General features: G+C 37.9%; 1 protein-coding gene across 9 annotated transcripts in view; it reads left to right on the top strand.

Moving 5' to 3' along the window:
* Positions 1-10,980, top strand: part of HOOK1 (hook microtubule tethering protein 1) — a 35,330-nt gene that overhangs the window by 12,631 nt on the left and 11,719 nt on the right. For 4 of the 9 annotated variants that reach the window (XM_071750008.1, XM_071750007.1, XM_071750006.1 and 1 more), the window contains 9 exons: positions 2,809-2,880; positions 3,222-3,294; positions 3,605-3,655; positions 4,461-4,593; positions 5,459-5,526; positions 6,437-6,499; positions 7,329-7,412; positions 9,683-9,849; positions 10,456-10,596. In XM_071750008.1, coding sequence (XP_071606109.1) covers positions 2,861-2,880; positions 3,222-3,294; positions 3,605-3,655; positions 4,461-4,593; positions 5,459-5,526; positions 6,437-6,499; positions 7,329-7,412; positions 9,683-9,849; positions 10,456-10,596 — 800 coding nt within the window. In that variant the 5' untranslated portion in view covers positions 2,809-2,860. Of the gene's footprint in view, positions 1-2,808; positions 2,895-3,221; positions 3,295-3,604; positions 3,656-4,460; positions 4,594-5,458; positions 5,527-6,436; positions 6,500-7,328; positions 7,413-9,682; positions 9,850-10,455; positions 10,597-10,980 lie in introns of all 9 variants that reach the window. The other 5 variants (XM_071750003.1, XM_071750002.1, XM_071750000.1 and 2 more) reach the window with 3 other exon arrangements.

The raw sequence follows: 10,980 nt of genomic DNA, 5'->3' as shown, positions 1-10,980 counted from the left end.
TCAATCCGTGGTGTTCTTTTGGTGTTCAATTTATGAATCCTTTTCTTCCTCTTTTTTGGACTCTCCAACTTTGTATTTTCCTCTCAGTAGTCAGGTAACAATTGTGACCCAATTGCAAGATCAGTGGAGGAACTTGAGAAAATGCATTCCTGAACTCTGTCTCTAAAATCCTGTTGGCAGTGCTGAACTCTTTTACACTTTCTACAATTCCTGCTTGAAATGTCTTAAGCCTAATTAACATTTTTAGTATTGTGCATGGCTGTAATTGCATCATAAATCTCAGGGCAATGCTAATGGAACTATTACTTGCCTTAAACTGAAAGAGCTTTGTGTAGTGTCATTGACATAAATGAAAAACCAACCCCGTGTGTTCAGGTTTTGTTTGCAGCTCTCAGCAGGTGCATTGCCAGGAGCATGGTTTTAGATTTAACACTCTACTACCTGGAAGTAGTTTACAACTTAGTAGAAAGCAATCTATGTTTTGGACAACCTTACAACTTGAACTTCAGATGGAATAAGAGAAAAAAAAAATATTCTGAAGCTGAGCATATTTGGGGAGGGGAAAATGAAACACTGTGTGTCTGAAAAGAGTTCTTTAACTGGCTGTGTTTCTAAAGGTGCCTCAATTTATTTACTCATTAATATAGCAAAGACATGCCCATGATTATCTGTGTTCTGCTGCCAGATCTTGTTGGTTTGTTTTTTTTTATTTTAGCAAATTCTGTATTAGAAAACGTACATTGTCCATAGAAGAAAGAAAATATAAACAACAATGTTAACTACTGGTTCTGCAACCCAGGTGCCACTGAATTTCAGGTTTTGAGGATGTTACAGGAAAATCATAATGGAGGTAAAATATAGGGAAAATGAAAATGAGTTTCCAAGGAACGCTGATGTCAATAATGTCTCTTAGGATTGAACTCATATCTGTTGCAAAAACAATTTTCTAAGTCAGAAAGACTAATTGTAATTAGCACACATGAAATGAACCTTAGTATTTTCCACCTCTGGGAGGAGTGGAGCAGTAAGAGTAGCAGCAGTAGGCCTAGCAAAGCAGTAGTATCTTCTGAGTTGAGGTGCCGTTACAATAGGTATTTTCTTTACTGTAGTAAAGCAGAGGTTTCTTGAATGTCTTTTGGTGCTGTTCTGCTCTGAGGCTGCTTCTCTGTCCCCAAACCAGGGAGCAGGTGTGTGGTGACACCTTGAACAGAAAGCTTTTCCCACAATGGATGTATCCCTGTTGGGCACTGGCAGCTTTGGCAATGTTAACTCTGCCCACTGGCTGGGGTATTCTATTAATATTATGGGATTAAGAATTGGAATGTTTATTGTTACTTTAAAATCTTTTTTTTTAGCTTTATAAAACTTCTGTCCCTAGTGTGGGTAATCTGGGTATAAAATGGAGCCCTATGTTGTCGGGATGAAATTGAGGCCATACCTTCCCAAGGGTTGGACAGGTTGATTTCTAGTAGGTAACACAAACAGCAACCTCCTCCCCACACCTCCTGCTTTCATCAGTTATGCAATTATAGTAGAAATCTGTTTTGAGGAATTAATTGAGCAGGCATGGAGTTTGGACAACCAGTAATTAATATTTCTAACTCTCAAATTCTTTCTCGGAGTTTATGTAACTTTAAAATTATATGGAGAAACTAAGACTCTGTGTCCTGCTTTTTGCTTAATTTTAATGAGCTGTTCCTCCTCTGGGAGATCCTGGCACACATAAAGCAGTGTTGAGTGTCACAGGGTTTTCTGAGGCTTGTTTTACCTGCTGTCACAGGCTTGGTGAAAATGGTAGTAGCTGTACTTAGCAATGTCTCTGCTTCAGGAGGGGCTATATCCAAATGGCAGCATCACACTCTTGTGCCAGAAACCTCTGAATTCTGGCGTGTTCACTCTGGGCTCAGCTTGTGCCTGATCTTGTGCTGGCGTTAGGGCTGCTGGAGCATTAGAGGCCAGGCCAGCTGTCAATCACAGCTGCTTCAGCTTCTGCCCTCTGCTCAGTCTCTTATGTAACCTACCAGGGATTACTGACTTCTCACTTGCTGTAATACAGGGTTTTAAAAATACCTTTTTAATTGAAAAGCAAAACAAAAAAAACCCCCCAAAACCACCAATCCCTTGCTGTGTATATTTTTCTCACTTTGGCTCAACCAGACTCATGTTGAAGCAAGCAAATATTCAGAGTATACTGTCACTCTTTATAAATAATATAATGGACAACAACTGCCTCAGATTCTCACAGCTGGAAACTGGGATTTTTCCACCACTCTTGTCAGCATTTTTGGGAAATAGATCTTCTTGGACAAGGTCATTCACCAGTGACCTGAAGAACATTTCAGAGGATGTTTAGGAATGCCCTCTCCCAGGTGGACAGATCTCTGTCAGTGTCATGACTTCTAGATGTCTGCAGTAAAGTTTTTCCTTTTTTTTTCCCCCTCAACTTCTATCCTTTCTTCTGATGCCATTTTTTGTTCAGGTAGTTATGTGTCCAGAACTAAGCACTTCCACATAATTTGAGGGTGGATATATATTCCAGTTCTCCAAGTCAGTATTCTGTGATCTGGTTTACATAGGACTAGTTTAAAAAAGCAAAGCATGGCAGTGCTAACTTTTTAAGCCACTCATCATAACCAAAAGCCAGCAAGTGTTGAGGTAATTGGGTTGGCTTAAAAACTAAACAGTTCAAAAAAGATTTCAGCTGCCTTAACTAGAAAGACATCTTGTTAAATGCTTGTGCCTAAAAGAGGGAAAGGCAAACAGTGGGACTGAGTGCTGAGTGGGAAACAAATTTTTTCCCTCTTGTAGTTGCAGACGTTCCACACCGCTGCACCTTGCAGAGATGTTCAGGACTTGACTAATGGGGTGGCCATGGCCCAGGTACTGCACCAAATGTAAGTTGACACCAAAGATGATGTTTCTTTCCATCATTATGATCACTTTGTCAGGTATAAAAATTCAGCATGACAGAGGCCTTCACATCCTCGTGTTCCTGGCTGTAGCTTGCTCAAGCTTGCACAGAAATTCACCCTGGACAGGGCTGTGCTAACTGAGCCATTTGGATGAAAATCTCCTGTGACATTGGCCTGTCTTGCAAGCTGCAGCAATTCATGCTTCTTAGGCACTGTGGTCAAGCAACTGATGTTTTAATGCTGTGAATCTGGAATCTTATTTATTTCTGTGTGTGCTTATTGATGTTTAATAATTTAATTTTGTTTCAGAGATGGTGCTTGGTTTGATGCATCTTGGTTAAATCGCATTAAAGATGATGTTGGTGACAACTGGAGAATAAAGGTATTCATGAGGTTAATGAAAGTTTGGGGGGGTTTGGGGATATTGTGTCTGTCCTAAGCATATCTAGCAATAAAAAACTACAGTTTTAAGATCCAGCTGTTTTAGGTTGTTTTAAATGAACTTGAACTGTCTGTTGATAGTTTAAGAGCCTTGCAGTTGTTGCATGGGGATCTTCTCTTAGGATATTTCCCCTGTCAATGCAGGTTCCTCTCATAGAGTTGCTATGTAAATATTTTATTATAAATTATTATTTAATTTCAGCAAAATTAAGAATTTTAATTTTACCTTATCTTTCATGTACAACAATTAGTCCAGTAATCTGAAGAAGATACTGCAAGGAATTATGAACTACTATCATGAGGTATGGAAAAAGCAGCAGTTGTTTTGTTGATCTAATCATTAAACATAACAATTGTTACATTTTAACTTTTTGAAAGATCAGTGTGCAACTGTATTGGGAAGAGTTTTTCATCTTTTTTTAATTATTATTACATTGGTAGAATAAATTAATTCGTATTTGAAGTCTAGCCCAAGAAGTTTTAATTTAATACTGTCACTTTTTCTTGTATAAGTGGTCAGTTAGCTAAACTCCCATTTATCAGACTTTCAAAACTTGTGGTTTTGCCAAAACAATTTTTATAGAACTCTTACTAAAAGTGCATAACTTCACTGCACTAAATAATTGCTTGGTGTTTTGTGTATATATTTTAATTTACTTTAGATCCAATTTAGGCCTATTCAGAGACAAATCTGAGGTGCCAAGTGAAGGTCATTTGCTGGCAGGGGGATTGAGTACCCCTTCCCCCAAACACATCCACACTGAGGGATGGAGACTGATGTTTGGAACATTTTGCTGGCCCAAAAGAGGCACAGTGTGTGATGTCCAAGGTTTGTGTATGAAGCCCTCTAACAAATGAGTTAAGAATATCTGCTTTATTCAGCTTTCCTAATCTGATACTGCTATGTACTGTGTCATGAGCCAGTATTTTTAGTGTGTATTTCCCTGTTGGAAATCTTTCCATACATTTTATGGTAACAAACTTATTAATAGACCATTTTCTCTGGATGGTGTACTGAGTCCAGGTTTCTCACACGATACCAGCTTTTCAAGTTGGAAAGTGAGAGTCCATTCCTCTCAATTTTTAATTTTTTTTTTTTTTTGCCAGTTCTTGGGTCAGCAGATTTCAGAAGAACTTGTTCCAGACTTAAACCGGATCTCTGAGAACTCGGATCCCACTGAGCTGGGCAGGCTTCTGCAGCTGATTTTAGGCTGTGCAGTCAACTGTGAAAGGAAACAAGGTAAGCACTACCCTGATCTGTTCACCAAACAGCAAACTGATTCAGGTGACTGTTAAGGTGGAAGAGATGTAGAAACTTTATTACATGTTGCTAATACGTGGATGTGTTCTGAAACTAGATTTTGCTTACAGTAGAAAATCTACAGAATACTTCTGTAAATTAATCTTAAACTTTTGTCACAGCAGGTTTAAAAAAATAGTCTGAATCATATGTGGGTTAGTCATGCTTGTTAAAATATGTGTGAAGATCTAAACTTACTATTCAAATGCAAATCAATCAAATTAAATAAAAAAACTTGTATTAGAAACTGCCTTTTGTTTATCTGCTGAGGTGAAGACTGAATTTGTTGAGTTTTCTCTCCCCTTTAGCAGAGCTAATGGCCAGTGGTTACATGGCTGAGGAATCCTCAGCACTGATCTGTTAGCAGAGTATGTGTGATCCCTTGGTAGTCTGGAGTGGCTGCATCAAGGAGTGTTTGGGATGTAAGATGTCAGGCTGCATGGGGAATGACAAGGCTACCAACTCTTTTTATTTAAAAATTCAATTGCAAGCTTGTTGACTCTTTGAAAAAGTTTATGTAAATAAATACATAGATGCATAGATGAAAATGCAAATGTCTTAAATTTTTCTTGCTCTGTTATACTATGTATAACTTTGTTCACTTAGATTATAATCTCCTATACTTACCTATCATATTACTGGATGATACTGTTGGTTCAAGGTAGTGTTCTGTATAAAAAGAGTGCTACTTGTTTTGAAGAACTTTACAGAGAGGAGTTCCTTTTGGACCTTTCTTCAAACAGCCACGTTCCACAAGCCATTAATATCAACCTTCTCATCAGTCACTGCAAATTCTTTTCCACAGAGCACATCCAGAATATCATGACCCTTGAAGAGTCTGTTCAGCATGTTGTCATGACTGCCATTCAAGAGGTAATAATAATTCATAGCCTAATGCTATGTCACATATCCATTTGTTGATCTTTGCCAATTCTTTCACCCAAGCTAAGAGCTTGGGAGAGTCTAAGTACTTCCCTAAATTACCTGGGAAGATCCAAGACCTAGGGGCTCCCCAGATCCCAACCAGTATGTTCTGATTTTAGTCTTGTGTGCCACAACACACAGCCTTGGGAGACAGTAAATGTGTGAGATTTGCTGTTTCACACAAGAAATGTATCTAAGTGCCAGCTGCTGATTATTCTGGAGTCAGTTTCTGAAATTTCTGTCTCAGTGCTGTAGTCCTGTACCCAAAGTTAAGCTGATTGTAACTGTGTCAGGCTGCATTGTTCTAACAGACCATTCCGTATCTGGTTTACAAACTCCCAGCTGCATCTCTTCTGTTCTTGTGGTGTTCTCATCCCTGTGATGTTAATTTGTTTTTAATTGGTTCATCTTAGTGATGCAGCTCACAACACAACTCTAAGTCACATCTGTGAGCTTCAGGACTGTGCAAGCAGAGTGTGGAGGGAGGCAAAATCTAAGTGCTGACCTCATTGAAGAAAATGTAATGTGTAGTTGTGCCCTCATCCAGGTAACATTGAATCTGGTTGTAGGCTTTAAAATTTAGCAGTAACTTCAAGAGATCATCCAATAAGATAGTACTGCTAACTTGGTTAATCTGGGGAAGGAAAAAGCTCATCTCATTCTAGATTTGTTAAAATCCTTTATCAACCATGAAGTGGTTTTGTTTTTGGTTTTTTTTTTGTACAATTATTAATCTGTTTTGCTATATTGAGGGGATGCAAGGACATGGTGGAAAATGCAGTTGGTCCTTGGTAGACAGTGGATTTAGAGATATTTAACCTCCCATTTAACCTTCTCTTTCTTTGGCCTCTTTCTGTAGCTCATGAGCAAGGAAGTAGCAGGACCTTCTACGAGTGATGCCCCAAGTGATGTGGAACAGCAGGTAACTGCCTGAGAGTTGTGGCTCTTGTAGCTCAGGTCTGAACAGTAAGTTAGTTTTGAATTGTATTGGTATTCATCCCTTAAATGAAGAGGAGGGCTGCTCTTCCTCCCCAGCACTAACATTTAAAAAAATATCTCAACAATAAATTTTGGCTTTTGTCTTCTCTATTCACAAACTGCTTGGTGTGTTTTCCACTGAGCTGCTCTGATTAAACCATACTGGTCCACAAAGTGCAAAGCAAGATACTAATGTAGGCAGAGAATATGCAATAAATTAATGGTGGTTTTCAGTGCTAATTAAGTGAAAAGTTATCTGCTATTTTGTAGCTTTATTTTTTTTAAAAAATAATGCAGTGACTGTGCCATCTTTCTGGATAGGGTAAAGCTGACCAGGGCAAATCTGCATTGCAAGAAGAGCTAGGGGTACATGAAGGCTCAGCCATGTCAGGATAAACACTTCAGGTTATTTTTAGGGATCATGAAAATTTCAGATAACCTGAACACTGCAAGATGTTGTACATGAGATGAAGTTGTCTTTAAAAGTACCTGCAACTAAAGGAGCATCATTATTTCTATTCTGAGATGAAGGGCATTTGATTTAAAAGGCAGGGATTTTGTAATTGTGACTGTATGAATGTTTCTGTGTTTGGTTTTGTTAGGCATTTGGCTTAAATTGTGTTGAATCTGGGTGTTAGTGTGAGTTTCAATAATTCACTTACTAGGTGTGGTAGGCATTTAAAATGCAGGTGAACTGAGACATTTTGGAAGCTAGAACTGTGAGTATTTTGGATGTGGACAAGAATGATTGACTATATCTTATTTTTTAAAAGCTTAAAAAAGCTTTGGAAGATCTTGAGGAAGCACTATCAGAAAAAGAAGAGTTGGCACAAAGATGTCAAGAGCTAGATTTACAGGTAAGAAGCAAAGCAAGTCATTTCTTCAGTTTCTTCTTGCTACTTGCTACTTCTTGCTGCTATTAAGATGCAGAAATTCTGAAGGGCAAAGTGAGTTTTGTATTTATTTAAGTTTGCATGAGAATTGGTAGCTGTTTGTGGGGAAAAGGCAATTGTTCTGTACTGCAAAATGCAATTACTGGAAATTGTTTTCTGATAGAAGTGTAAACTGAGGTCCTGTGTCAACTGTGAGCTCCAAGGTTGTTTGGTCTGCAGCTTTGTGTTTACCCTTAGCAGCAGGGAGAATCAAATGATGTTGTTATGGCTTTAAAAATTGCCCTTTTCATTTTCAGTCACTGTTTCCTCTCCTCTCTGGAACTGTTTCAAAAAAATCCAGCTCATGTAATAATCAGTCATTGGATCTTATCATAGGAAAATGATCCTGTTTTCAACAGGAGTTGCAGAAAGACTAAAATTTGAAATTTATCTAAAATTTCTTGGTTCCTTGTATGCAGTTGCAACATGGAAAATGTTTCAGGAAATAAAAATAGTGGGAACTATGAGATTCTTGCTGTTTTTTTCAAACCACACTGATAATAGGACTACCTTTTTCTAATGGATATAGAAGTTAATTAAGTCACTGTTTGCAAAAAGGAGACAGGATTTCGTAACAGTAAATAGGAACACAAACTTCTGACATTTCCTAATTAATTAATGATGGGTGACACAGAGCAGGTGCCCATAGCATAGTGAGTGTCAGATGAAAGCATGGAAGGTGTTGGAGGTAAAGGTACTCCTGAGTATAAAGAGATGAGTTAATCACACCATAGCTCTTTAATACTGTGGTGTGGTTTTTAAACATCTCTTCCTAATTTGTGGTGACTTTGAGACCACTTCTGTTACATGGAAATAATAGAAAAGCACAAGAGCAAGGTCTCAGGAACTGAGGGAAGATGTAAAATGTGCTCTGAGTTGTGTGGTAGCTTTGGGGTTTTTTGTTAAGGCTGAGATGGGTTTTCTGTGAACGTGATTCTAACAGCATGACTGTTGTGTCTGTTTAAGGAGTGGCTGAACCTTGGACAGGGAGTGCTGAGCAAAGCTTAGATAGGCTCTCACAGGTCGTTTGTGTGCATGTGGATATTGAAGTGACATCTGGTATTAAAAAGCAGTGAACCTTAGAAAGCCAGCACCTAATGAAGCAGTAGATTAATTACTGTTTTGTTTCTTACATCCGTTTGACTGATAGACTTGTAAATTATGATTGCAAACGTAAATTATGATTGCAAACAAACTGTTTCTTAATATTACATACTCTAGGTTGTATCTGATGTTTAATCTGATGATGTCACCTTGATGTGTTTTATTTTATTTATTTGAAGCCATAATATTGACTGACGCTTCTCATTTAAACTAATTCTTAATAAATTCACTTGTAAGGTCTCAATCTTCCTTGATATTTTCCAAGAGTATAAGAAAGGTAGGTTTTCTTTATGATTCAGGAAAACATAACCCAAAAAGCATATTGTCCCTGTTTAAATGCCAGTTAACTAACACATGCTACATGCTCTTATGTTTGACAGGATGTTAAAATTAACACAACAGCTTTCACTAGAAAAACTTTAAAGGTTCTATCCTCTTAATCTTTCCTCATGTTATGGCTGTTAATATACTTACTGTTTCGATGAAGTGTTGTATTCTCATTTGCTTAGCTGTGAACACTTTCAATACCAAACTTGTTTGATTGTTGCAAAGAAAAGAAAAGAAATGCATGCTCTCTCTGCAGCTGTCCAGGTGTTTTTCTTTTGTGTCTGTGCTTACCGGCTTCTGGCGCCTGAAACCGCTTCTTGCGCAACCGTTCACTGCTGAGCGCACGGCAGGACTGTGTGGGTGTGCTGGCCAGTGCCATCCTGCTTTTTAGTGTGAAGCACAAGCAAGATGGAGAGTATCTTTACACCAGTCCTTCAGAGTTGTTTTTGGTTGTTGTTTCTCTGTACGGCGTCCATGGTATCCTTTTTAATCCGAGTTTCTCTCCATACCGCGTTGTCTGTCTTTACCATGGTTTCAGCTATGAAAATTTGTCTTTTTTTTAGAGGGATTTTTCCTTTAGTGCTTCATAACTGTCATACACTAAAGCATCTGTATGCTCAAGTATGCTATATGTAAATTACATTCTAAAATTCCTAAATGCTCAACCTTTTCCATAAACTAATTTGGTGATGTATTATTGTCTTGCTTTAGTTCTTTCCAGCTGGACAGGTCTTACAGTGTTGATGCTGTTTTATCTAAACTAGGTGGCTGCCCTTCAGGATGAAAAAAACAGCCTGATGTCAGAAAATGAGATTATGAATGACAGGTTAGAGCAATTAGATGACTCTCTTGATGATCCAAATACTGTGGTTGCCAAAAAGTATTTTCATGCACAGCTGCAGCTGGAACAACTGCAGGAAGAAAACTTCAGGTATGAAATTATTTCTCTCAAAAATCCCTTGTGTGTATCTCAAAAACATCCTGAGAACTTCTGGCACTCTTGCAGGATTTTCCATCCCATTTTTTTTTTCTATAAAAGCTTTTTAGAACTGTATAAATGTGTTTTAAAAGACAGACCTCACCTTTAAAAAGAAAAAGAAATTGTTACCTGTTGCAGAAAATACTGCTTTATTATTGCTATACTTTTTGACAGATATAAAAGTGATGGAAAGCAGGATATGAACATCAAAGTGATTCATATGTGAAAAAATCAAAACAAAACCCCAATAATATTCCTCCCAAAATCCACCATATCTTGTTCCTGTACTGGTTTCTTTTATAAGTCTTTTCCCCTGTGATCTCTATGGGGGAAAAACTCACTTTTCACTTGACCCGTTGGTACCAATCTGGTAAATTTGCAGTGTAGAATCCATTGTGATTTGATAGGTAGACAGTGACATGTTCCATGCCTACAGTACCATTTTTCTGGTTACTTAAATAGCTTTCCTTTGTCTTATTTAGTTATAATTCTAGCATTAAATTAAAAATATTTAATAGGAATGAGTTCTTAACAGAATTCCTGGTATTGATCTGGTAGGCTTGAAGCTGCAAAAGATGATTATCGTGTCCATTGTGAAGACCTGGAAAAACAATTGATTGAGCTCCAACACAGAAACAATGAACTAACCTCTCTGGCAGAAGAATCTAGAGCCTTGAAAGATGAAAATGATATTCTTAGGTATGTAATAGAGGTAGCTCCACACACACATTAGGAAGATTTAATTACTAAATCCAAGGCTTTGTACTTAACAGGAATTTTTTTAGGCATTAAGTCTGCAGGTGGATCTTATCTCAAGGAAATCTAGAATAAGTGTTGGGAAAAAGGGCCCATTGACAAAGGGGAGATGGAGTGCAAGCTTTTAGGTTTGTCCTCTATTGTTTGCATAAGAATAGCAGCATGGAATCTTTCTGTGGATTAACAAATGCAGTAATTTTTCTTCTTCAGTGGGATGGAAGGTGAAGTTCTGCAAGAAGGATGAGATTTTTATGGGGGACTGTGTGCATTGTTATGAAGTTGTGTTGGAAAGAGGCTGCATTTTCTGATGTAGAAAAGCATAAAGGC

The sequence above is a fragment of the Heliangelus exortis genome, chromosome 8 (genome assembly GCF_036169615.1).
Source record: "Heliangelus exortis chromosome 8, bHelExo1.hap1, whole genome shotgun sequence".
NCBI lineage: Eukaryota > Metazoa > Chordata > Aves > Apodiformes > Trochilidae > Heliangelus > Heliangelus exortis.
The sequence above is the reverse complement of the archived record's forward strand: the minus strand, read 5'-3'. Positions and strand labels throughout refer to the sequence as shown.